Genomic DNA, 23,935 nt, shown 5'->3' with positions numbered 1-23,935 from the left:
GGAAGCCGTAGCGGCGATGGTGAGCCCGAGAAATAATTAGTTACTTACATGACCTATCTAATAGTTGCCATTGCAGGGAAATCCAGACCCGTCGAATGTATACTCCCTCGTGTCCTTCCGTGCTCTATCCAGCCAAGCAAAAGCTACACATTGCTCTAATTTTACTTCATTGCAGTTCATTTCATGCACATGGCATCCTTCTAATATCAGACATCTTAACGCCCGTGAGGCAGCACTTTCTCGTGTTACTATTGAAAATCCAACCGCAGCTCCAACGCACAATCTACAACAAAGTACAACATGTATGGGTACTTTTACGCCTCATATATCAATAGTACATCCCCAACTTTTTATTTATTTATTTTTCTTTAGAGGACCCAGCTTTCATTTTTCTTTATTGTACCCCTGCCAATATGAAAGACAAATATTATCTCCGTCAAACTCACCAGTAATCATTTGATATTTAATTATTACTCGATAAAGGCGGAGATTCCTCGGCAAGTAAAGTGCGAACATATCCTTTGTTCTCTATGATCAGGTACAGTCCTGTATTTACCTCTCTAAAACAGTAAATAGATGGCAATATGTTCGCATTCAATCCAGTCAACACCAGTCCAGAGTTTTGCCACACCAAGCTAAATGGATCAAGACTGAAGTTAGTACGTACTCTCAAAGGATAATCAATGGTCGATCGACCTCCACTATCTGTCTAGATACACGACGACCAAGGTGATCATGTTGGCCAAAGTGGAAAATAGATAGATAGGTAGATAGTGGATCCTTAACAATGCCATTATTCTATTGACGCGGGATTTGAAGGTTTCGGTAAGAGCGGGGCCGTACCAAAAATTCAGGGCAACGATGAGTTTCTGGACCGTGGCGTCTGGCAGACCGCCAATTGGCAAAAGCACTGTACATCTAGCGGAGTTCCCAACGGGAAACTCTGTGTAGGTACGGACACGGTGTGCGAATAGAGTCCGTACCTTAACGCACGGAGTACAGGAAATGGAAGTACTAAGGTACCTACCGAATATGGATGGCATGGCACCGTAGAGACTCGATAGAGGGACATGGACAGAGGTACGGAGTACTGTTGTCAAGGTGGGAACAAGGCGGCCGGATGATGCAGGTAGCAAGTACACTCCGTGGTGCGCGTGTACGTAGCAAGTCCCATGTAGCGTGTACTTCGTACACCGTGTGAATGATGGACATGGGAGGGCCCGTCCGGTGAGTGGTAGACATTATTTGATACTACCTAGACTACGGAGTAACCAGGAAGCTATGGAAGACGAACCTACTGTACTTGATAACGTGACTCCCAAGTTTCCATCAAATCATAATCCGCAGAGAGAGTAGCATCGAGGATAGACAAGGGATCAGCGTGGAGCGCTTCATCCAAGTCCTCGACTAAGACTTAAAGCGGTAAGTGCCCGCATCGCATCCCGAATCCTTCTACATAGTACGGAGGAAACTTCCACAGAGGATGAATTGTCCGATCTCCACAGAATGAAGTGTCTGTTGTCAATCGTCACACAGTTGCATCATACCTTCGGCTACGATATTAACCGCTGCAGTCTGCAGTCTAGTTGTAGTTTAGTTTGTAGATAGGTGCTTGCAAAAGCTGCTCGACGCTTCAGCCTTTGTTCCCGTGTTCTCCTCCCGTGGACTGATTCTCAATTTTCCCTCAGGTTCTCAGGAGTCAACTTACTGAATCGAGAATCAAAAGTGCGGATCCCCCGTTGGTGGACTCCTCTGTAAAGTCTGCCAAAACGCATCGGGTGATCAAGTCGGGAGTCAGAAGAAGCAAATCACCGACCGTTACTATATATTGCATTAGATAGTTACGGACTCCGTGGACTATCTATCTAGCATCTAAGACTTGCGTGTCCCTGATTACTCGCCGGTTGATCATCTACCGCCTAGGGATAGAACTATGGAGTACTCCGTACTTAGTGCTACGTACTTAGTTATTCCTTGGCTCGGGAAGATTCTGTTTCCATTTCTGCCAGTTCTCCTGCAGGCTAGATACAGTAAACAGGGGTCATGACCGGTCTTCTTTCGCGGAGGTAGTATCACCTTCAGTCCCAAGGCTAGAAGGCTCCTACACCGGCCTTGGAACCCTGTCCTCCCTTGCCCTTCCACCCTGTCCGTACTCGAAAGTTGCTGGCACGTAAACCCGCGGTAGGCGCCTCGTCTCCAAACGCCGATTGGAGCATCGAACCCCCTCTCATGCCATGAAGTTGTGTCGGGTCATCGCTCTTGAATCCTTCGCCGTCGATTAATGCCGCCCGCCAGAGGCTTTGGAGCGACGCGCTCCACTCCTGAAGGGCACGCAATCGATCCACATCGCTGGCACTTTCAACAACAACCGTTCCGTTTTCTTGGTCAATCTTGGCATTCAACTTCTTGTCAAGGATCAAGTAACTCAGGATATCCTGTACTTCCGGGACGGATATCTTGATGTGCTTGGAGATAAAACTGAGCGAAAATCGCGTGTACGGGGCGATAAATTTGAGGACAGCTTTTGTACGCATATTACGGCTCACCTCGTCAATGTTTTCCGCGATAAAAGGGTCCGCCAGAACGTCGGGGTTCTTGCTCAAGACCGCTTCGTATGCATGTATATCATCCCGTTGGAATGCATCGACCAAATCTGTCATGGCTGAGATGCGCGGATCGTTCTTGTAAGGCTTCGTCTCTTGCGAATCGAACGGGTTGATGTCGGACTTCATCAGCATCGTTGTGAGGACAAGGTATTTCAACACTTGAATTCGTTGCATCGAGCCTGCTTCGTCGTAGTTTCGAAACGATTCGAAAAAGTCGCTCTGAGCCTCTTCCCAGTTCTCCTCGCTCATATGCATTTTGCCTCCGCATTCGCGGATGATACCCATAATCTTGGGGTGCGGTACGGCCGACCGCACGCGGAGTGCGCGCTGATATAGCGCCTTGAGCCGTTTGTTGTTTTTCGTCTCGGCGTACATCTGAATCTCCAGGGCATACAACTCAAGCAAGTATGTCCCTTTACTGGGATCATCCGAGCCATCCTCTCGTTGGCATGCACGATGCAGCTCCCGCACTTTCTTGCTCAGTTGCCCATATTCCTTGCGCTCCAACCACAGGCGCGCCAGTTTGATATTTGTTTTGAGCCACAGGCGCTCATTGTTCGTGTTCTGAAATGAGTTGAGGGTTAGGGAGTAGAATTCTTCCATGCACTGATATGCCCTGTCGTCGTCGGAAGCCTTTTCAATGTAATCGAGCATGTTGTTGATCGACTTTTCAGAGTAGTTGCGAGTGACAGCGGATTTAACGTAGGTAAGGAGCTCTCGATAGTGCTCGACTGCCTGGGAGTAATCAGCCTTCGTCGAGACAGAGCGACTGCCGAAGACTGATGACCTACATCGCTATACCTCCCCAGCTTGAACTCCAACTTGATCGCTTGTTTTAGTCCTTTGAAGCCCCTTTCAAGATTATCAGTGATTTTGCCTCAGCCGATCGGTCCGAATAGAGCAAGACGTCACTACCAATCGCCTTTTTCCTCCTCCATTGCAGGTACACCGAGAAACTCATCTATGGCCTCCTCCGGGTTGTCGATCTTGATCTGTTTGGCGTTGTAGTATTTGTTCTCGATTCCGACGTCCCCCGACTCATCTTCGTCCGCGTCTTCGTATTCAAAGTCATACCTAGATCACCATCAGTTAGCTAGCACGGAAGAGGTCGCATGGAGGATGTGTGTGGCATACTCCTCGTCACCGGAGTCTTGCATGAAGTCATCATCGTCAGACATTGCGAAAAGAGCGGTGGACGAGCGAAGAGATACAAAATAGGCGTCTAAGTATTTGTGAAATGATAAAATTAGGAATTCAGTAACCCAAAGGGTCAACGTGGGAAAAGGCGTCAGTCGTTAAAGGATGATGATAGATGAACGAGCTTCTGGGGACTGTGCTTGAGCTCCCGCGCCTATTGGAGCCTCGGAGCCTGGGGCAGCCCCCGTGCTAGATAGATATTGGCTCCGACGCCTGACTAGATAATTTGATTGTTTCGAACAATATCGGCGGCAGTTCAAAATAATATCCAGATATATACATAGAATGTTGAGCGACTTTTTTACACTCTGCATTGCTTATTTTGGGTCTTATCTGCTGGTGTTGGACCATGATTCTCATCTGTACTCCGTGCAGAGTAGCTTATAATGGTTATTATACCCAATAACACAGCCTTAAGAATACTGCATCACAAGGGCTGTCGTTGGAGATGCCAAGCTTACAATTGAATCTTTGAATGGGAGATGTAAAATTCGAGTCTTCTTTATGGTCAACTGATATACAGCGCTGTTGGGGCACAAAGCATCTCAAACGGCTTGAACAAAACGCGTACATATATATCCCATGCTCACACTATCCAGTTCACCTCAGTTCAAATTGAGCAATACCAAGGTCCAGAAGCTAGCTATTTCTAAGCTCCAGTTTCCAGAGCACTGAGCCACTGAGCCACTGAGCCACTGAGCCACTGAGCCACTGAGCCACTGAGCCACTGAGCCACTGAGCCACTGACTCTACTGAGTACTGAGTCTAGAAATCTAGAAGTGGATCACACTGTGGAGTGAGCCTTCGGACCCTTGTCAATTCAAGTGACTTAGATGATGCGAATACTTGAACAGTTACGCATCAGTGAAGTACATTGAGTCATGAGCTGTCGATTGTCGTGTGACCATGCCTGAGCTGTTGATACAGGGACCGTGGATGTTGTTTCTGGCTCGTATTTATTAGCGACTCCGCATGAGCATCAACGCGGCTATTGAGAATGAACGGCCAGTATCAGAAATTCCATCATTGATACCTAACTACCCAGAGATAGGTTCAGGGGCTATGGTCGAGGTATGTACCGTGGAAAACGGGAGCAACGTTAAGCCTCTTGGCAGATGGCAATTGTCCTATTCGCGGATTGCCAGCTCTGCAGGAGATACGATGTCATCGACTCTGCACGGTCCACGAGGTATGACTTGCGCCGCCTTCGATTCTTAAACTTACCGATTATGGTGTAGACAACTAACAACTTAGCAACTCAATTCTACTCGTATTGCTTATTAGGGGCGGCATACCTCTCTCAACACTCCTTGATTAGCATTCTTACCCTCTCGCTGTCCTATTTGTTTGGTATATACGTCCGACCTGCCGTGACTTGACTTTACCCCAAAATTGAAACCCCCTTATCCAGCTCCCCCCTCCACATCACCAAGGGATCCTCGAAACTGCGTTACAAAATGGAGTTGTGCGGGCGCCAGAAAGTTGTCCAGCGCAAGATGGTGCTCTTGTTAGTTTTGCATACGGCTCAAGTTTAGTCACAGGGGGCAGCTGCCTGACTAACTGACTTCGACTACAGAGGAGATGGTGCTTGCGGCAAGACGTCAGCGTTGAATGTGTTTACAAGAGGGTCAGCAGCTCGATCAATGTCTTTACATACCGACGTATCGAGCATTTGCTAACCATGCTGATAGATTTTTCCCGACAGTCTAGTGAGCTCCTCTTTTCCCGGCCATCAACCCAGTGTTAACCTATGCGACTCTGATAGTGAGCCGACTGTTTTTGGTGAGCGCGTTCCTCAGCTGCAAAGTCGGTAGCTGCTAACAGTTGCGTTTTGGTAGAAAACTATGTCCACGGTATTCTTCCTATTTCGCACCACGCTGGTCGAAAGGTACTCATTCGTTCCAGACATTTTCGTCGACAACGTACACATGGAGTTGTCGCTGTGGGATACAGCCGGTCAAGAAGAATTCGATCGATTACGGGCACTGTCCTATGAGGATACACATGTTATAATGCTATGTTTCAGCGTGAGGCTCCTGCTGCATTTGGAGGGAAGAAGATTGGAGACAAGGCCTGACCATGTCCTTCTCTTGTGCAGGTCGATAGCCCCGACTCGTTCGAAAATGTGGCGACGAAATGGATTGATGAGATTCGCGAGAATTGCCCCGGCGTGAAGTTAGTCCTCACGGCACTCAAATGCGATCTGCGAAAAGACGACGAGTTGAACGACAACCCGAACGCTATCACATTCGAACAAGGATTAGCGAAAGCAAAGGAAATCGGCGCTGTAAAATATCTTGGTGAGAGACTCTCCAACGATGAGTCGGCGATCAGCTATTGATGTTTGATGATATGATAGAATGCTCTGCTGTTCAGAATCGCGGTATCAGGGAGACCTTTTACGAAGCCGCCAAGGTCGCTCTTGATGTGAAGCCTGCAGGATCCAGCGGGTCCAAGGGACAGTGCATTATCCTCTGAATGACTCGTTCTATGCGCTGAGGAACACCTTAGATCGATCGGTCCGATTCACAATCCCGTTTGCATGTCGACTTGCCCCTCTAACAATCGGCTCATTTTGACTCACGCGACTCAGTCGCATATCATGGCTAGTGATCACAGATACCCTACACTTTTTCTACTCATTTGGCCTCTCTGGGGCCACTTCAGCGCTTCAGCGTGACATCCTTCGACAACTTCTCTTCTCTATATATACTTTTCGACACCTATTTCCTTCTTATCCCTAATGATTTCTGGGTACGTGGTTATCAAGAGGTATACCCGAGTACGGATCTTGGAGCACTTGATTGTCTTGCCTTGTTTACTTGATTTCTTTTCCTTCTATGATTGGTATCATATCATTGGAGTGATTAATGAAGGTGGCGACTTCATTCCTCCCAATGTTGTTGCAGAACACGCGTACACCTAGGTATCTTTCCAACTGTGATGACTATGTCGAGGTCTATTGGATGGATATTGCAACACTACTATGACAGATTGAAATAATGTACACCAGTGTCACCGAACTTTTTGTTTCCTTTTCTCTATTGTTGGAGGAGATCCTCTTCCCGAACATTATACACACCCTCGATCTTCTCCCCAGTTGCACGCCCCCCACATGCAAAATCCGCATTCACCCTCTGTACAAACGCATCCACAAACTTGTCCGCAACCTCTCCGGTAGACACATCCCGCACACCCTCGCCCTCCAGACTCGTGGCCTCCCGCCCCTCAAGCCCACACGGCACGATCTGCTGAAAATACCACATCGGCTCCTCCGTCACATTAAACCCAATCCCGTAGCTACTGATATTCCGACGGAGATGAACCCCCACAGCGGTGATCTTCTTAGGCAGAACACCATCTGCATCCCCATCCCTACCCGCAGACACAGCCATCGCCGCAGCCGTGTTCGTAGCTGGCCGCGGCCGCACCCACACGCCCGGATCCTCGGTCACAAATCCCTGGATGCCATACCCGCGCAGAACATCAATGACACTATTCTCGAGCAAGCGGATATGGCACCGCGGGGTCAGGCCCAGCCGTCGCAGATCTAGAATCGTGTATGCGACCATCTGCCCGGGCCCGTGATAGGTCGTCTGCCCCCCGCGCAGGGTGGGATGGTACTCTGCTCTGGGCGAGCCATTGGGCGGTGCGGTGAGGATGGAGCGGATGGGTTCCAGGGACGGCGGGAGGGAGAGAGGCGCGGATGGCGAGGAAGGGGCAGTATTGGAGGGTGGGAGGTCTCGGCGGCCGGTTGTATAGACTGGATTCGGGGTGAAGGTTATGATGGTGGGATCTGGGGGTGGGGAATTTGTCCCGCTAGGCTGTATCGCTCCTGTGCCTGCGGTTGCCGGAGAGCTCAGTCGCTTGTATGCGAGAAGACGGGTGGTGAGGATTTGCTGCAGATGGGCGACCCGGGTAAAGGAGGTGATGTCGGGGAAATGAAGGTGTGCAAGCTTCATGGTTGGAGGTATTGCGGTAGCTTGTTCCTGCAATTGAATTGAGGCGGAGCTTAGATGCAATTGAGTCTGGATGAATGCATCCTGCGTAATTGTAGGATCCAAAATCAGGTTAGTTGCGAGACTAATGCGATCGGAGAGAGTTATAGAATCCCGTCGGAGGTGTCTAGGATAGATCCCTTGTGACGTGAGATCATGTGATGATCAAACATCCTACTGGATAGCTTTGGCGAGGTACAAGATTTATCAATTGTGCTTGCGATCGTATACGTCGATTCTCCTTTCATAACTAAAATACATTCTTACGGCTCGGGAAGCCTAATTGCTGGAGACAGACTTCAACGGACATAGATCGAAAAGAGCATGTATGCAAAGCCATGTACTCATAAAACCCCAGTGTGCAGCATAATCAGCTTTGTGAAAAGGTCAACGGCTGCTCAAGAAACTGACGACTCCTCATCAACGTGTTGAGCCGAATGGCTGAGCCTATGGAGTCACGGTCCCGTTGACGAGTGGTTCGTCGGCTTGTTGCTCCCTTTCAGACACCAGTTTCCAATCGCGTACGCCACCCTTCCAATCTGCAATGCGACCTTCTCCTACCCGGACCGTGACAACTCGTACGTCATTGTCAATCGATAGACTGGGTCTCCGTTGACCAGCAGCCTGCTGCTGTTGACCGAACATGCCCAGCTCTTCCTCGAAAGTGTTGTTCTCCAGATGCTTCTCTTTGCACCAGGCTTCTTCCTCCGAACCAGGTTGCAAAAATCGGGCGGTACCCGTGATAGTTGTCGAAATGCTGGATAGTGCGCTGGTGTTCAGATTGAGGAGCAGACTAGCCAAGGACGACCGGGTTGCAACGGGCGGCGGGGAACCATCGCGTTGCCCACTGAGATTTGGGGCGCGGGTGGGAGGACGGTGAGACACCCAGTCATGAACTAAAAGAGAGACTCGTGGATTCGTCATGAGATGGTTCGTCTTGCGTGACGAAGGATTCGTTGTCATAATGATTGTCGGATATGGATCAAAGGGGGTTGACGGAAGATAGGTGTAGGACATGAGAGAGATGTGGGGAGTAAGGCCATCGCAAGTTGCAAGATGGAGCTGTTCAGAATCAGTCAGTGAATATTGACGAGGAGAACGCAATAATCGGCGAAGGAGAGGAGCAACGTACGAATCTGGAGTTTTTCAGACACGCAATTACCTCAGAAGGGAGAGTAGTTGCGACAAGAGGATGAGTGGTGGTGGCCGAAGCCTCGTATGAAAGCGGTGGATTCAAAGAATCCGTCATTGTGTTGTGGTGAAATATATCGCAAGTCAAACAATTGGTGACGCACTCACTATTTCCTTTACTGTTGAAAGGAATACCAGATCACAGTAGTGATCACTGTACTAGTACACCTTAAGGCGGTACACAGCCAAGTGGGATATCTCGGTGTGGAGGGGAATGCAATGAAGAGGGAGAAGCTGCTGTGACGGTGATTTTGACTGGTTGCGGCCGAGCCCGGATCCGCCGATGGATGGAGCTGCCTTAACACCTTACTGTAAGAGGTAGTACCAGAGGTGCCTTAGTAAGACTGGCAGAGTAGGAGCTTCCCATCGACGTCACTAAACCTCGGACGGTCGGGCCGGGTCAAAATGGGAACTGAAGCTGTCGACTTGAGCATCTGCGGTAGAGGCAAATTGACATGCAAATTTGTACCTGTGAGAGAAGTGGGATGGAGCTCTTCTGGGTAAACATTTATCGCAATTAATGGACGGGGACATTCATAATACACCACTGTTGTTATTAGACATTACTCTAGTATGGTGGCTTCCCCAGCTAGCTAGCACAAGTAGGACTGAAAACTAGAACCACCTCTGCAGAGTAGTACTTTACATCTGTCTACATTTTCCGTTTCTTGTAGCTCTTGTAGCTCTGTTTTTTACCCACTTGCAGTTTACCTAGGACTGCTAGAATCGCCTACTCCGCAGTGGCAGTACATTGTCTGGGCTTTGTTTCCCCGCACTTCCAGTACTTAGCTACCCTAGGTCCTACGGTAACCTAAGGAACTCTGGTCTCAGAGTAAGCTGCTTTCCCCAGCTTCTTTCCACTCAGTTGCAGACCATCTCCTCAACGCGCCTGTCCAACCTCATTTTATTTCCTTCCACAATCATTGGTCTATCAGTAATTAAGAACATCTAGTATTCTGTATCAGCCATCTGAATATACCAGTTTCATTACCTGCATCTGTGGTCAATTCATAGCAGTCTGATTGGGTGACTAGCGCTTCTCCGCTCCTTCATCCACCTGGCTGATCACTGTGCTTGCTACTTGACTGCCACGCCACAGAAAGCAACTGCCTCTGTGCAACAACCTGCACACAGACTACCAAGCACAGTGTCTCTGCAGCTCTCTTTCCAGATTTAAAGCTGTTTCGTCAATAGATCGCTTGCCAGTTTCATTAATATTAAATATCCCTGCTTGTTCTCTGTGCTTCCCCTCTTTGAACAACCGCTGTCTGTGTTTCTGCTGTCTTTGCTCCTTGTGAATCCTTCCTCCCACCCTCCCCCAACCAACGACTGTCCCTTCAACCGAGTCGTTTAATCCACTGTCAGACCATACCAATTTGCTCTATTCCTGAACTGTACCTCAGTTGCCAATCCTTTGATTCTCTCCTTGTTGTCTTCCTGTGCGTCTTGTTGTACATTCAGCCCAACATGCTCGCCCCGCGTTTTGTCCGCCCGGTGTCATCGCTCGTACGGCCCTTCAGCTCGTCTACCACCGTCTATCGGGCTCCTTCCATCCGTGACATTACACCCGACTCGGCCGCTGAATTTAACGCTCGTCAGAAGGAGTTCCGCGAGAATTTGGAGGCAGCTCGCAAGAAGAGGGAACAGCAAGAGAGTCAGTCTGTCGATGCTTCTGGTTCTACCCCAGCTTCCCCTGCTATTCGTGATCGCTTCCGTGAGTACGCTACCGCTCCCACTGCTCCCCGACCGAGCAATGCGAGCAGTGAACTTAGCCCTGTTGTTGATGCCGCCAGCGTTCTTGATAGCAAGGCATTGGGCTTACTTTCCACCCACCGTTCTGTAGGAGACGAGCAGTTGTCGGAAGCCAACCAGTCTCCCAAGCGTGGCCCATTGTCTTCGCTCATTTACGGAACGAAGGAAGGCCAGCATTTCGACAAGGACATCGAACGTTCATTTTCGCAAGTCCTCGCCCGCGGCAAATACGTCCATTCGATTGTCTTCCATGAGGTCAAACCCGACAAAGTAGATGAATATGTCGCTCTCGTCGGCGAGTGGTATCCCCGCATGGCCAACACCGAAGAAAACAGGGTTAATCTTGTTGGAAGCTGGCGCACGCAAGTGGGAGATAATGACACATTCGGTATTTTCCTCTATGAACCCAAAAATCTCCAATGGGCCCCCTTCCGTTGAAGCCGTCTGTATTGAGTCTTTCCATTTGCTGATGTAGCCTTCCGGTAGTGCACATTTGGGAGTACCAGCGTTACGAGGGCTACCATGCCTCTCTGCATAACATTTCTCAGCACCCTGAGTTCCCCGCATTTGACCGCAAGTTGAAGAGTTTGATCAAAAGCAAGAAGACGTCCCTGATGCAGGAATTCTCCTTTTGGCCAACAACCCCTCCACGCCGCCTCGGCGGTCTCTTTGAGCTTCGGTCCTACACCCTTCACCCTGGAAACTTGCTTGAGTGGGAGACACACTGGCGCCGCGGCTTGAGGGCGCGCCGTGAAGTTATGGAGGGTGTCGGTGCGTGGTTCGTCCAGATTGGTGATCTGAACACGGTCCACCACCTTTGGCAGTTTGCGAACCTGGAGGAGCGCAAGATCCGTCGCGAGCAGTCTTGGGGCATTGAAGGCTGGGCAGAGACAGTCCATAAAACAGTGCCACTCATTCAAAGCATGCAGAGCCGGATTCTGATGCCCATGCCATGGAGTCCGGTTGGCTAAATTGGTCCGCGCATTGGAGATTTGTAGAGCTTGCAATCACGAGACCAGGTTGTCCACTTCTGAGCTCGTGGTAGCGAAGCGACCGGAGCCGTCATGGCTTGGGTTCCTGCACAAGGTTCTGAGGGCCATTGATTGAGATTGAAGAGCACCGGGGAGAAAGTGCGACTGTCAGACATTGGTAGTTGCCAGGGCCGTTGCTTTATGGAGACGAGCTCTCTGATTTCACTGGCACGCTGTGGCTCTGTACATCCTCCACAGTATTCTGCTACTATACCAACTTAGCTTATAAACCACATCATGGCGTTTTAGCTATGTATCTATCATGTTCCTAACATTTTCATCAACGTTTTATTTAGCAATCTACCTAGCGAGCCTTTTCTCTCTCTCTCTTTCGCTTTGCCTCCTTCCGCATGTGTTTCCTCGGATCAAGAAAGAATCTTTGTCTCAGTAGCCAACTTGGCACAACAGTACTTACTCCACACTGCTGCGGCATGATTATGATTAGTCTCCCCCAGTTTTACCCCGCTTTTTGCGGACTGCGACAAGCTGAGTCAGGCGCCGTTTCACTCGTAGCTTGCTGCTCTCTCTTTGAGTTCTGCGTAGTAACTAACCTATCTAGATAGTGGCTGACTAAAGTGCTTCACATGCAAAATGCTTGCCAGTTGGTCACAGGTTCAAATACACATATCACGTGACATTCAATACAGAAAACGCACTGCACTTCAACAGCTTAGGTTATCACCGACCCCGGTTCAGACATGATACCAGGATGTCTCATTAATGAACACACATCCATATTTATGCCATTCGTGGATTCATCGACTTCATGCATCCAAGGCATCCGTGCAACCTTGAGCTAAGAAACCTAAGCGTAAAGTACCGTAAGTTCGAATACATGCGGTATGTTTCTTTGGCCCCGCATCCCGCCCTCAAGGCTGTTTTTCCGCCGGCAGAAAAAAAAGTAGACAAGACAGAAATTTGGTGCTAAAAGGGAACGTCAACAATCCAGACCAGCGCTCCATCTGTCCTTTTTCAATATCCCTCGTCGTCGCCATTACTTTGCTAGGAGCTCCACCGATGCATTGCTTTTATAATATACACTGAACTTTCGATCTTTAACTTTTGGCCTCCTCTGTTTATCTCGACCTTCTTTGTACTTGAAGTTTGGGATTCACCGCCGGCTTGGCTACTCTCTGGTCGTAACAACAGCGAAGCAGCGTCTCTCCTGAGCATACTTCCCATAGACTATCCCGGGGCTGGAGCAAGGTCGACAAGATGACCTACATTCGGCAGCATCAATTGCCAAACCTCAAGACTTATCGATATGCTGGAGTGGATCACTCGCTGATTAGTCGATATGTCCTCAAGCCGTTCTATAACCGATGCGTGATCAACTGTTTCCCCATGGGCATGGCGTGAGTAGCTACGCTCCCATTGAAATTTAAAATCTTTCAGCTGCCTGGCCTAGCTAACAGTAGTGTTCTATGTCTTTCTATCCAGGCCTAATGCCGTAAGTCTCTAGTCCTCCTGGCTGAACGAACTTTAGCAGACCAAACTGAGGATTGGTAGATTACCCTGACAGGGTTCTTATTTGTGGTAATCAACTTCATCACCATCTTATGGTACAACCCAACGTTAGATCACGATTGCCCTCCATGGGTCTATGCCAGTTGCGCCATTGGGTTGTTCCTGTATCAGACGTTCGATGCAGTAGACGGCATGCAAGCGTATGGACTCCCGTCCTCCTTCCCATCTGCTAGTAGACTAGATTGACTGAGTCTTGTCCACAGGCGGAGAACAAGACAGAGCAGCCCCCTTGGGGAGCTGTTTGACCACAGTAAGTAGAACGTCGCCCGGGTTTCAAGGACGAAGAGAAAGCGCGATGTTCATTCTCTTTCCCTGCAGGTGTTGATGCATGCAATACGGCTCTCGGAGTAATCATCTTTGCTGGCGTGACGAACCTTGGTCAGACCTGGGCTACCATACTGAGTCTCTTCGGAGGTACGCCGATATTGCCTTCTAGAATTACTCTATCGGGGTACTAATTCGGATTAGCCACTATGACCTTCTATGTGCAGACATGGGATGAATACTATACTCAAGTTTTGACTCTGGGGATCATCTCTGGTCCCGTTGAAGGTGTCTTGACTCTGTGCACCGTGTTCGCTTTCACTGCCTACCAGGGCGGTGGCAGCTTCTGGCACCGCCCCATGCTTGAGACGATCGGTGTCCCCAAGTTGGATGTGATTCCCGCTCATTTGTATGAGATGCCCTTTACGCAGTGGTATCTGATCTACGGCGCCATCATCCTCTTCTTTGCCACTGGCTCCAGCATCGTACATGTCATGAAGGTTCAAGCTGAGCGTGGAAAGGACACGGTTAAACCCCTTTATGGCTTGATCCCTCTGGTTACAATGTGGACGGTTGCCCCCGTCTACCTATACTTGCAGCCCACCATTCTGGAACACTACACGATTCCATTCATGCTGTTAGTGGGCTTGATCAACGCCTACGCTGTGGGCAACATGATTGTTGCACACCTGATCAAAGCGGACTTTCCTTTCTCCCATATCTTCATCGGCATTGCCCCTCTCGCTTTGGGTTTGCTGGACAGTGCTGCATCCTTACTTGGTCTTTGGCCGAGTGTTCTCGGGAAAGAATCCGGTCAAGTCGCCTATCTCTTCGGATGTCTGGGTCTCGCCATCGGTGTGTACGGAAGTTTTGTGGTACGTTCTGCTGCCCGACAATAAGGAATCATAGTTGAGACTGACGATCCCCAGCACGATGTTATCACTACAATATGTGACTACATTGACATTTGGTGCTTGTCCATCAAGTATCCACATGTCGAAGAGCGGCCAGTTGCTAACGGGCAACCCAAGAAAGTCCTGTGAGGTCAAAGACTGCCCACTGCATCCATTCAGCTGCATATCAACTATGCCAGAATCCCATATAACCGCAAATTCGTGACAGGGAGACGTTCGGCGAAGATCTTTAGAGTGGGAAAGCAATCCCCGATCGCACTGTATTGTATTGTACGCTAGAGCCGCTCAGTCGGGATACTGTTTTGCTTCATCTGGATCGATTTGGATTATTGAGCTATACCTCAGGTACATACAGTCTACCTGGTGCCTATATTATAGCTGGTCTGGAAACCAGCCATTGACATGTTTTACATTATGCGGAAATTGGATTAGCGGTTCATTCAACAGCAGCCTTTTCTAATGAGTTTGATACGTTACGGATTGAGCTATTCTCTACCAAACTCCTGAGGCCATCAAAAAGAGGTAGCTGGACAGATCCAGAAGATTGGACTATAGGACCTTGATGGCGAAGTCATTACTTAATCAGGAATAGCGGGTATGGGGCTCAAGCTATACCTTAACAGACCTAGTAGACAATATGATTGGCTATCTCTTGGGCGGGGATGGGAAGAGCACACTGGCCGTGTCAGAATTACCAGTAAGAGGAAGGTAAGCGAGGGTTTGAGCCCTATTCTCCCCCAAACGGGCCCGGCTGGGTGACGCCCTCAGAGAATTCCCTTCAAACTTCGCCATCTCCACGAGACCACCTCTTTCGCTTCAACACCCCTCAAGCAGGCCATCTCCGTCAGCGCAGCATTTCAATCCATTTCGCTGATCGACTTTTTGTCTCGTCAAGATGGTAGGTTCTGCTTGCATTTTGGCTTCATGCAACACCTTGAGATATCCCCTAGCCGTTCTGCTGGACGTCTGCACAGACTAGGAGCTTGTTGCCCGTCGTGTGCTCGCCGTCGCCGGACCAGTTTTCATCACAAAAAGTCATCAAGGTATCATCGGCTAACACAATTTCTTTCTTTCACAATAGGTTCTCGCGGTCGACCTCCTCAACCCTACTCCTCAGGCTGAGGCTCGCAAGCACAAGCTTAAGGTATGATGCCGAAATACACACCTCTCCACCAAGGTCCCGGATCCGATGGCTGATGTTGGGAATCACTTCGACAAATAGACCCTTGTGCCTGCTCCCCGTTCCTTCTTCATGGACGTCAAGTGCCCCGGCTGCTTCACCATCACCACCGTCTTCTCCCATGCCCAGACCGTCGTCGTCTGCGCCGGCTGCTCGACCGTCCTTTGCCAGCCCACCGGTGGCAAGGCCAGACTCACTGAGGGCTGCTCCTTCCGGAGGAAGTAAATGTCACATTACGACGCAACCAAAGCCGGAGCGATGATTTGGGAAATGTGGCGTTCTTCTTCGACGATGGATTAATCTTTTTTTTTTGAGAGAGCAGATTGCAGATAGAAGATGGAGTCCTCGCCCCCTTTGCGGGAAATCTCAAAAAAATTACAAAGTTCGATCCGAAAAAAAGCATTACCGGGCAGTTAATTGCCACAACCAAAAGCATTGACGATCTGTTAAGCTTTTATTCTCATGGAGGGGAGTTCCGGATATCTGGCACATGAACACGGTCCAACACTATATCAATCCGTTTCTGCACATCTTCTACTCGCTGCTTCTTAACTCTGTTCTTTTACTTGTTCTCACGCACTTGTTGATATTGTACGACGATTCTTCTCATTAACGGATTGTATCTCGGTTACCCTGGAAAAGACGACACGGACGATGACGGGCTCCTCTTGACGATAACGAACAACATCTGCACGAGCCTGGCTGGCGACAACGATACCCAGATGTCGGATAAAACTGAGCGTTCGTCATTGACGGCAGTGGATGGACTCTGGAGTGGCCGGTGCCGCGCTAGGACGGGCGATGTTGCTGGTGGATGATGCGGGAGCGAGTGTTCATGGCAGGAGAGCTTGCAGTTGGTTACGGTTTATTCTGTAGCTAATCTGTAGTTAGTCTCGACTGCTGTAGTGAATCTCAAGCCCTAGTTTCAGTCCTCTGGTGTCGCCCATGTAATTGTACATGTAAATGCACTTGTTTCCGCATTCGCCTTGTGCCACTTGCTACATGCTTCGTAGATCTTACCTCGCTACGGGTATATCGTCTTCGCCATCGGCCGCGTCGCTTGTCACGTCTTTCTTATCGATTACCACCCCGTTTGCCTCCATATTGCCCCACCTAATCGGCAATTCCCCATGCATACTACAAAGTATGACACTATGACTGACTGCAGGATACGAGGCACGCTGCACCGATTGACAGCGGAGCGACACTCATGCAACAATACAAAGTTTCATTCGTGTCCGTCTTGCTCATACACAGTAATGTTAACGAGAGATCGGCCATTCAGTAATCAGCCTGGTATAAACCTCATGCGGGAGGTCTCGATCCATTCCTCATCCTAGACCTTGATGGGAACAATGGAGATGCTAACTAGGGCAGAAGGACCAGCTCCTTGTCCCTTCGTGGCCCATCCATCCTCCAGTGACTTACCAACCCCCTAGCGATAGCCGGAGGAATAGTCGGAACACTCAAAAACGAAGGGAGAAAATCCAAAGCTAAACCTAAACCTCAACCAGCGCCTTCGCCTTCTCACGGATCTCCTCTCCAAAATCCACGGGGTTGTTGGGATCGCCGCCCGTCATCAGCGCCAGTTTACCCGTGGTATCGTTGACGAGGGTGTTGGTGAAGTTGTTCCGGCCAAGGACGTCCTGGGCCATGCTGCGGGCGTTGGCGTCGCCGGCACGGAACTTGTCCATGTCGATTTCTTGCAGTTCGCGGTGGGTGTTGCGGACGAAGTCGAAGAGGAAGAAGAGGGTTGGGTGTGTGTTGGGGGCTGCATTTGCGGGTGGGCCTCGAAGGATCTGTTTTGTCGGCACAGCTCGCATATTAGCGATGAACTATCTGATTCAGGTTGGGCGTGACGCTGAGATGAGATGATCGACGATTGGCGTGCATGTGCTCGCTTATTGGTGATGCTTGCAGGCAGATACGTACGCCAGGAGCTCTTCCATTTTGGCGTCGATGCGGTCGACGTTGAATTCGAGCTGTTCAGCGCTCATTTTGGATGGTGTAGCGGCCTAGATGGACAGTACTGTGTTTGTGATGAGTGGGAAGACGTTTGTGGGAAATTTACTAGTAACTAGTAAGCGATCAGTCGAAGAGATTAGGCGATGTTGGTTGACGATGATGGATTCCGATACATCATGGAGTCAGTAGAAGTGGTGGAGCTACTCCAAGATCAAGGCAAGGAACAGTTGCCGCGCCTTATCTTATCGCGCGGGAGTTTTCCCATTGCGCCTACCTTTTCTAGAGATAGGGCCAAGAGATATCAAGCATTCAGCTTCACTTTCGCATAGATGGATGTCTTATAGAATATCTGCATTATTCTCTTTCTAATTGTGACATCCCTACCGACCTGGCCACATCCCTCATCATGGCGCCCCGTCAACCCCTCAAACTGCTCATGCTTCACGGCTACACCCAGTCCGGCACCCTATTCCACGCCAAAAGCCGCGCCCTCATCAAGCACATCACAAAGGCATTCCCCCTCCACGAAGTCTCCGCCATCTACCCAACAGGACCCACCCGCCTCAACCCCGCCGACATACCAGGGTACGAGCCGCCCGCAGAGGGTTCTACCGCAGAACAGCAGCAGGAGCAAATCGAAGCATACGGATGGTACCGCCGCTCAAACACCGCCGACCCACCCCTCTACGTCGGCCTTGAAGGCGGCCTGGATGCCATCGCCAAGGTCCTCCGCGACGAAGGGCCCTTCGACGGCGTGATCGGGTTCTCGCAGGGCGCCGCGATGGCCGCCATGGTTGCGTCGCTGCTTGAGCCCGGCCGAAAGGAGGTATTCGAGCGTTTCGCGGATCCCAAGGTTGCGTCGGAGGGGTTCGAGGTGAAGGAGCCTGTTGCAGGTGTCGCATTTCCCGCGTCGTTTGAGGAAGCGGGCCATCCCCCTCTGAAGTTTGCGTTGTGTTATAGTGGGTTTCGGTCACCGGGGCCGCGGTATCGGCCATTCTATGAGAGCCCGCCTATTCAGACGCCTATTCTGCATGTCCTGGGATCGTTAGATGCTGTTGTCGACGACACACGCAGTCGTGCGCTGGTCGAAGCCTGTGCTGGGGATCCGGAAAAAGAGGGGAAGGTTATCTGGCATCCTGGTGGGCATTTTTTGCCTAGTCAGAGACCGTATTTGGATGCTGCGGTGCGGTTCATCAAAGAGCAACTGGAAGGAAACCAAGCGAAGGCCGATGCAAAGGAAGATGACGTTAGGGATATGGAGCTACCATTTTAGACTTGGGTCGCCATTTTTGACCTTACTACCCGCTTTGTATATATATGTGACTCTACTATTCAGATCATGTCCATAAACTTAGAAGTATCGTGCCTTAGAAGAATACGACAAGACAATTGCGATCAGTACCGGAGACACTAAGGTCTATGCCACAAGGGATTGGAATCTGCGTACGCATTAATCCGCGCGTCGTTCACTATCGGAATATTTTACACGCTGTTGCAAAATATCTAGTACCCATCAGTCATGACGGCTATCCACATATGCGCCACCAACCAGATGCCTCTCAACGAGCCTTGCCCTTCTCCCCGCGGGATGGAAGAATTCTGGCCATCATCTCTTCCTTGGTAATCAAATGATCGATGCGCTCCAATAACCCAAGAAGGCTCTTCATGTCGCTGCTCCATTCGTTCAGCACATCATCGGCATCTCGAGGTTTGGCGAAATTGACCAGTCGTGCTGGACGGTCAATCTTGGCATAGATGGTTTTTGATGTCACCAGCTCGCTGATATACTTCTCTGTCTCTTCCTCGGTCAGATCGAGGAGTTCAGTCAGGCGGCCCATCTGAATGCGAGTGTAGTACTTGGCTACCACGCGGACGTTGTGTTCGATGACGCGCTTGCGAAGATCTTGCCACCTTTTGTGTGCCTGATCCTCCGCGGACTGACTGGGTTGCGCGTTGAACACGTCCGTGTTGCAGAGATGTGGACCAAACTGCTCGGCAACCATGGGCCAACGCATCAGCTCTGGGACGGTGAAGAGCTTGACCAGGCGAGCTTCAACAGGGACTAAGGAGAGTCGAGAATCTTGCTGAATGCGATGCAGCAGATCGGACTGTTCGTTGTCGTATGGAGAGAGGACAATGTAGTAGACGATTCGGGCAAGCACCTTTGGTGACTATCGTCAGTTTCCACATGAGAAGGCAGGTTAGGGTTCGGCTTACTGCTCGCAGTTGCTCAGGGTTATTCACCACTGATTCCGTGTCCAGAACCTCACGGTAGTGTTTGCAAACATCCAGATACTTGTAGTCATGGTTTGCGAGAATGATCTGTTGCTCGAAATAACGGAGCTTCAGGTCTGTCACGTCTTCGTCGACTTCCATTGGTGGTTCATCGGGAGCTCGTGTCTTTTCTCTTTCCTCAGCCGCCTTCTTGAGCTTTTCGATTTCCTCTGCGGATTTCTTTGGCTTGCGTGCGAAGTATCGCTTACTGATCTTGCGGCTGAGGATCGCAGCTTGTGACCAATCACCACGTTCTATGCAAAGAGATACCTGCTCCAAGATGAACTCTGTCTTCTCACGTCTGGTCATGGAACCGAAAGTTTCCACCTGCAGCTCGCAAAGGATGTCGGCGGCAGCATTGACGTCACCCTGCGATTTCTTGATATTCGACAAAATGCGTGTTACACGAGCCCTTTCTACTTCGACGAAAATCTGCAAAAGGTAATCAGCGACAAGCGTACTGGAGCGACGGGCCGGTTATGGAGTACTTACCTTGCCTTCGGTCACGGTTCGCAGCGTCTCGATCACAGATAATTTCACATCCACGCTAGGCGTCTCATCCAAAAACTTCATCACTGTCTGGACCATCCTCGTTGTGGCCTGTTTGAGTTGTCCATGTTTCTTGGAGAGCAGGAGCACTTGGTCATTGAGGAGATTCCAGTTGCCCGAGTCCTTGCAAATTGTGACGATGGTAACGAGAATTCGTGAAGTGGTGGCGAGATCAGAAGCCTGAATCGAGTGTCAGATCATTTCAAGTCGTCGGGAACGTAAGAATCCAGATGTTGCATACCTGTCGTGACTGCTTCTCCAAAGCCAGGAGCTTATCGATGGCACCTTCGACATCGGACTAGAGAGACAATATTAGCACTAGATTAACACGAGAAAGCAAATGCTTCAAACCTTTGCTAGCTGCTCTGCCTCTGGGATCAGCTTGTCAGCATCCTTCGAGAAATCCTTCTCCGGCTTCAAGAGGCCTCCGTCGGACATGGTGACAAGCACTGAGACGTCACTTCTTGAAATGGTCGTTCTGATGCGTGGAAATTAGAAGTGCCTGTATTTCTATATCCCAGAGGTACAAATGATTCTGGAAGAAGAGTGCTGATTGGGTTTGAAACAGATTCTAGATAGATGAACTTGAAGCTCTGACAGTGTGTACGGTGTTCCTGCGCCTTGCTCTGCGGACCAGCTCAAGCTGGCGGCAGCTTTGTGTCACGTGACATGGCATCACTCCGATCGAGCTACAGACAAGCCAGTGCCTCTACATTCGCGCGATCCTGTCAACAACCCTGCCTTTCTCATACACATCGCTGTTTCGCGATCCGATGTTCTCACAATGGAACTCCTGAGAAATTCAGGGCAGATTCTGGGGCGTTTAACCTCCTTAGAAGATGTCTTTATCGAAGCTCACACGATGTAATGTTCAACTGATGCTTGGGGACATGGCGATAAGAATCAGTCAAGGGTTACAGATGGAGGACCTAGGTATGGTCACTACCAACATCATGAAGGCTTCTGCGTTGGCTGCCATTAAGGTCCTTCTACCAGTCTTCTGTCAATTCCTCCAACTGGACCTGTTATTAGTATCTTTAATGTGATTTCCTTGTCAGTCTATTCCATCTGTTCCTGGTGACATCGCTGGGAGGCTTAGATAAGCGGAAGGGACCGATCACGCAATATCGCATTAACTATTTCGGGCTCCACGGAGTACAAACCAGCGGAAAGAAATGAAATGTTATTAAAGAGTCAATTGTTTTCTTGTTGCGCTTGACTATCTAATAGATTGTCTTTGGATTTCTGTTCTATAATACTCTTGATAAGCTTATCGGTCTTGTCATCTGCGCCAGTCATTTGGGGGGAGTCGCTGTTATCTCCAGCGTATGAATAAGCTTCGTCCTGGGTTTGGTATTTCCGCGGAAATTCAAAAAAGCGATTCGAGCCCTTTTTCTTAAGGCTGAGGATCGAAGGCGGTTGCCCTAGATATAAGAGTCAAAGCAACCCTTCTGGCGGCGTTCATATTCACGTTTCCACCTCATAGAAGAGAATCAAAGCTCTTCGCATTGGACATTGCTTGCGGTGGCAATCTGTCACGATGAAGGATGCGTCTTGCGACAATGGCTGTCAAGCACCTTTGCTGATGGCTATGAACACCGAACATCAGGTGCACTTGATTATTGGGACGAACCCTTTAGCAGGAGCCCGTTGTGCGAAGAGTGTAGGCGTCGGAGCGAAACCTATCATAATAGCACAAGATACGGCCGATGTGCACTATACGTTGACCGAGCGCTTCGAAGACGGCTCAGCGCAATGGATACGCAGAGCATTTCAAGACGATGATCTAACCACTCTTGGGAGGGAAGAAGTCGACCATGTTGTGGACATGGTGTTTGTCACTCTCGGCGGGAGTGACCCGTTGAGTAAGCATTGATCAATTTTCCTATAGCAGCGTTCGTGACTGTTGACGCTTCAACAGGTTCCCACATTTCGAAGCTTTGCCGACGTCTGAGAATCCCGGTGAATGTATCTGACGCACCGGATCTCTGTTCCTTCAGCTTGCTTTCTACGTACTCAGATGGCCCTCTGCACATCGGAATTACGACTTCTGGCCGTGGCTGCAAGCTCGCTTCTCGCCTGAGGAGGGAAATTTCTGCTTCGCTTCCTCCGAACCTTGGGACCGCCATAGACAGACTCGGTGCGGTAAGAAAGCGGCTTTGGGCAGAAGACTACGCTGCAGGACTCTGTGATGGCGTTTTCGACGGCGACGACGATGATTCGACAGGCCAAAAACATACTTTCAACAATCTAGTCACGGAGCATGACAAATCGGCCGCCAAAACAAGACGCATGCGCTGGCTCTCTCAGATTTGCGAGTATTGGCCATTACGCAAACTCGCCACTATTGCCGATTCTGATATTGAAAGAATCCTTCAGGCCTATTCCGCTGGTAAAGAAAATGTCAGCGACATGAATGGGACTGCGTTGTTATCTAAGAAAGGAAAGATTGTTCTGGCTGGTTCTGGTCCAGGTCACCCTGATCTGCTCACTCGCGCAACTTTTCATGCGATTCAAAATGCAGACATTATATTGGCAGATAAGCTTGTACCTGCTCCCGTCTTGGACTTGATTCCGCGCCGGACTGAGGTCCATATTGCGCGAAAGTTCCCCGGAAATGCGGATCAAGCACAAGAAGAGTTTATGCAAATGGGAATCGAAGCCCTACGCCAGGGACGGTACGTACTGCGGCTGAAGCAGGGAGACCCGTATCTCTATGGTCGAGGAGGAGAGGAGTTTGAGTACTTCCGAGGCGAAGGTTTTACTCCCTTGGTCCTTCCGGGAATAACCAGTGCACTCAGCGCCCCTTTGTTCGCGGATATTCCTGCTACCCATCGTGGTGTTTCGGACCAGGTTCTAGTTTGCACCGGCACTGGAAGGAAAGGCGCAGCTCCAGAGCCCCCTACTTACGTACCGACTCAGACGGTTGTCTTCCTGATGGCACTGCATAGACTGTCTGCACTCGTGGAATCACTGACCACGCTACCGGCGGCAGATGACGGCTCCCGCGCGAGAACGGCCTGGCCCAAGGATACTCCATGCGCCATCGTTGAGCGGGCTTCATGCACGGATCAGCGGGTTATTCGTTCAACACTTGAGCACGTATGCTTGGCATTTGAAGCTGAAGGGTCTCGCCCTCCCGGGTTGCTCATTGTCGGAGCCAGCTGCCATGTTCTACACCGACCTAGCGGTCAAAAGTGGATCGTTGAGGAGGGATTCCGAGGCCTGGATGAATTGCATCCTGTTTTGGGCGAGTCTACGAGGGACGGTAGTGTGCTGAACGCTTCTTGATACGGCTAGCATTTGCATTCGGTGATTTTCTGGACACGAGTTGTGAGAGATCACAATCATGAGCGGGGAGTTTTGTTTCAACAGGTCTTCGATTTGAGATTGAGATACCCATATAGATTATGTTTCAACACTATGAATTGGTCACGTTGATTTCTTATTTAGCTTTGCATTAAAAGTAAATTCAGACTTGTTCTAA

General features: G+C 49.9%; 11 protein-coding genes across 11 annotated transcripts; 6 read left to right on the top strand and 5 right to left on the bottom strand.

Moving 5' to 3' along the window:
- Positions 1 to 1,294: 1,294 nt before the first annotated feature.
- On the bottom strand, positions 1,295 to 4,129 carry P174DRAFT_505726 (putative COP9 signalosome subunit 2 (CsnB); the record flags this gene model as incomplete). Its single annotated transcript, XM_024831276.1, has 7 exons — positions 3,741 to 4,129; positions 3,522 to 3,680; positions 3,398 to 3,458; positions 2,108 to 3,356; positions 1,709 to 1,821; positions 1,548 to 1,575; positions 1,295 to 1,407 (listed from the first exon to the last, which is right to left on the bottom strand). The coding sequence occupies exons 1-7, from the start codon at positions 3,782 to 3,784 to the stop codon at positions 1,295 to 1,297; spliced, it is 1,767 nt and encodes a 588-aa protein (XP_024680283.1). The 5' UTR covers positions 3,785 to 4,129.
- A 1,012-nt stretch (positions 4,130 to 5,141) lies between these two features.
- Positions 5,142 to 6,414, top strand: rho3 (Rho family GTPase RHO3). Its single transcript, XM_024821443.1, has 8 exons — positions 5,142 to 5,310; positions 5,380 to 5,430; positions 5,495 to 5,512; positions 5,569 to 5,585; positions 5,642 to 5,656; positions 5,709 to 5,830; positions 5,902 to 6,103; positions 6,163 to 6,414. The coding sequence occupies exons 1-8, from the start codon at positions 5,261 to 5,263 to the stop codon at positions 6,279 to 6,281; spliced, it is 594 nt and encodes a 197-aa protein (XP_024680282.1). The 5' UTR covers positions 5,142 to 5,260; the 3' UTR covers positions 6,282 to 6,414.
- Positions 6,415 to 6,756: 342 nt separating this feature from the next.
- On the bottom strand, positions 6,757 to 7,885 carry P174DRAFT_410377 (lipoyl(octanoyl) transferase LIP2). Its single transcript, XM_024824236.1, has one exon. It carries the CDS (start codon positions 7,763 to 7,765, stop codon positions 6,845 to 6,847), a length of 921 nt encoding a protein of 306 aa, XP_024680281.1. The 5' UTR covers positions 7,766 to 7,885; the 3' UTR covers positions 6,757 to 6,844.
- Positions 7,886 to 8,039: 154 nt separating this feature from the next.
- Positions 8,040 to 9,231, bottom strand: P174DRAFT_443663 (pyridoxamine 5'-phosphate oxidase family protein). Its single transcript, XM_024827888.1, has 2 exons — positions 8,934 to 9,231; positions 8,040 to 8,863 (listed from the first exon to the last, which is right to left on the bottom strand). The coding sequence occupies exons 1-2, from the start codon at positions 9,048 to 9,050 to the stop codon at positions 8,249 to 8,251; spliced, it is 732 nt and encodes a 243-aa protein (XP_024680280.1). The 5' UTR covers positions 9,051 to 9,231; the 3' UTR covers positions 8,040 to 8,248.
- A 1,228-nt stretch (positions 9,232 to 10,459) lies between these two features.
- P174DRAFT_433121 (NIPSNAP family protein) lies at positions 10,460 to 11,715 on the top strand (the record flags this gene model as incomplete). Its single annotated transcript, XM_024825793.1, has 2 exons — positions 10,460 to 11,132; positions 11,231 to 11,715. The coding sequence occupies 2 exons, from the start codon at positions 10,460 to 10,462 to the stop codon at positions 11,713 to 11,715; spliced, it is 1,158 nt and encodes a 385-aa protein (XP_024680279.1).
- Positions 11,716 to 12,713: 998 nt separating this feature from the next.
- Positions 12,714 to 14,975, top strand: P174DRAFT_443660 (aminoalcoholphosphotransferase). Its single transcript, XM_024827887.1, has 7 exons — positions 12,714 to 13,130; positions 13,216 to 13,225; positions 13,285 to 13,442; positions 13,506 to 13,552; positions 13,621 to 13,716; positions 13,771 to 14,441; positions 14,496 to 14,975. Exons 1-7 carry the CDS (start codon positions 12,991 to 12,993, stop codon positions 14,607 to 14,609), a joined length of 1,236 nt encoding a protein of 411 aa, XP_024680278.1. The 5' UTR covers positions 12,714 to 12,990; the 3' UTR covers positions 14,610 to 14,975.
- A 586-nt stretch (positions 14,976 to 15,561) lies between these two features.
- P174DRAFT_373986 (40S ribosomal protein eS27) lies at positions 15,562 to 15,885 on the top strand (the record flags this gene model as incomplete). Its single annotated transcript, XM_024822545.1, has 2 exons — positions 15,562 to 15,624; positions 15,703 to 15,885. Coding segments are annotated over 2 exons (246 nt in total), but the record flags the coding sequence as incomplete, so codon positions are not given.
- A 986-nt stretch (positions 15,886 to 16,871) lies between these two features.
- Positions 16,872 to 17,807, bottom strand: P174DRAFT_443658 (uncharacterized protein). Its single transcript, XM_024827886.1, has 3 exons — positions 17,799 to 17,807; positions 17,589 to 17,652; positions 16,872 to 17,459 (listed from the first exon to the last, which is right to left on the bottom strand). Exons 1-3 carry the CDS (start codon positions 17,801 to 17,803, stop codon positions 17,160 to 17,162), a joined length of 369 nt encoding a protein of 122 aa, XP_024680276.1. The 5' UTR covers positions 17,804 to 17,807; the 3' UTR covers positions 16,872 to 17,159.
- Positions 17,808 to 18,031: 224 nt separating this feature from the next.
- On the top strand, positions 18,032 to 18,898 carry P174DRAFT_375144 (alpha/beta hydrolase; the record flags this gene model as incomplete). The annotated part of the gene is made up of 1 exon (XM_024822615.1): positions 18,032 to 18,898. One exon carries the CDS (start codon positions 18,032 to 18,034, stop codon positions 18,896 to 18,898), a length of 867 nt encoding a protein of 288 aa, XP_024680275.1.
- A 91-nt stretch (positions 18,899 to 18,989) lies between these two features.
- P174DRAFT_514120 (proteasome regulatory particle lid subunit RPN5) lies at positions 18,990 to 21,050 on the bottom strand. The gene is made up of 5 exons (XM_024832057.1): positions 20,800 to 21,050; positions 20,690 to 20,746; positions 20,392 to 20,628; positions 19,843 to 20,331; positions 18,990 to 19,787 (listed from the first exon to the last, which is right to left on the bottom strand). The coding sequence occupies exons 1-5, from the start codon at positions 20,884 to 20,886 to the stop codon at positions 19,185 to 19,187; spliced, it is 1,473 nt and encodes a 490-aa protein (XP_024680274.1). The 5' UTR covers positions 20,887 to 21,050; the 3' UTR covers positions 18,990 to 19,184.
- Positions 21,051 to 21,640: 590 nt separating this feature from the next.
- P174DRAFT_393062 (putative siroheme synthase) lies at positions 21,641 to 23,895 on the top strand. The gene is made up of 2 exons (XM_024823580.1): positions 21,641 to 22,313; positions 22,370 to 23,895. The coding sequence occupies exons 1-2, from the start codon at positions 21,989 to 21,991 to the stop codon at positions 23,737 to 23,739; spliced, it is 1,695 nt and encodes a 564-aa protein (XP_024680273.1). The 5' UTR covers positions 21,641 to 21,988; the 3' UTR covers positions 23,740 to 23,895.
- The last annotated feature ends 40 nt before the right edge of the window (positions 23,896 to 23,935 follow it).

This window comes from Aspergillus novofumigatus, assembly GCF_002847465.1.
Source record: "Aspergillus novofumigatus IBT 16806 chromosome Unknown P174scaffold_6, whole genome shotgun sequence".
Taxonomy (NCBI): Eukaryota; Fungi; Ascomycota; class Eurotiomycetes; order Eurotiales; family Aspergillaceae; genus Aspergillus; species Aspergillus novofumigatus.
The sequence above is the reverse complement of the archived record's forward strand: the minus strand, read 5'-3'. Positions and strand labels throughout refer to the sequence as shown.

Coding starts and splice junctions, on each gene's coding strand:
- P174DRAFT_393062 (XM_024823580.1), top strand. CDS start 21,989: ATGAAGGATGCGTCTTGCGACAATGGCTGTCAAGCACCTTTGCTGATG. Junction 22,314..22,369: donor CGGCGGGAGTGACCCGTTGA/GTAAGCATTGAT, acceptor ACGCTTCAACAG/GTTCCCACATTTCGAAGCTT.
- P174DRAFT_514120 (XM_024832057.1), bottom strand. CDS start 20,886: ATGTCCGACGGAGGCCTCTTGAAGCCGGAGAAGGATTTCTCGAAGGAT. Junction 20,747..20,799: donor AGGCAGAGCAGCTAGCAAAG/GTTTGAAGCATT, acceptor TTGTCTCTCTAG/TCCGATGTCGAAGGTGCCAT. Junction 20,332..20,391: donor GAACCGTGACCGAAGGCAAG/GTAAGTACTCCA, acceptor TACCTTTTGCAG/ATTTTCGTCGAAGTAGAAAG.
- P174DRAFT_410377 (XM_024824236.1), bottom strand. CDS start 7,765: ATGAAGCTTGCACACCTTCATTTCCCCGACATCACCTCCTTTACCCGG.
- P174DRAFT_443663 (XM_024827888.1), bottom strand. CDS start 9,050: ATGACGGATTCTTTGAATCCACCGCTTTCATACGAGGCTTCGGCCACC. Junction 8,864..8,933: donor GTCTGAAAAACTCCAGATTC/GTACGTTGCTCC, acceptor GATTCTGAACAG/CTCCATCTTGCAACTTGCGA.
- P174DRAFT_443658 (XM_024827886.1), bottom strand. Junction 17,460..17,588: donor TGGAAGAGCTCCTGGCGTAC/GTATCTGCCTGC, acceptor CCGACAAAACAG/ATCCTTCGAGGCCCACCCGC.
- rho3 (XM_024821443.1), top strand. CDS start 5,261: ATGGAGTTGTGCGGGCGCCAGAAAGTTGTCCAGCGCAAGATGGTGCTC. Junction 5,831..5,901: donor TTATAATGCTATGTTTCAGC/GTGAGGCTCCTG, acceptor TCTCTTGTGCAG/GTCGATAGCCCCGACTCGTT. Junction 6,104..6,162: donor CGGCGCTGTAAAATATCTTG/GTGAGAGACTCT, acceptor ATGATATGATAG/AATGCTCTGCTGTTCAGAAT.
- P174DRAFT_443660 (XM_024827887.1), top strand. CDS start 12,991: ATGACCTACATTCGGCAGCATCAATTGCCAAACCTCAAGACTTATCGA. Junction 13,443..13,505: donor GCAGTAGACGGCATGCAAGC/GTATGGACTCCC, acceptor TCTTGTCCACAG/GCGGAGAACAAGACAGAGCA. Junction 13,553..13,620: donor TGGGGAGCTGTTTGACCACA/GTAAGTAGAACG, acceptor CTTTCCCTGCAG/GTGTTGATGCATGCAATACG.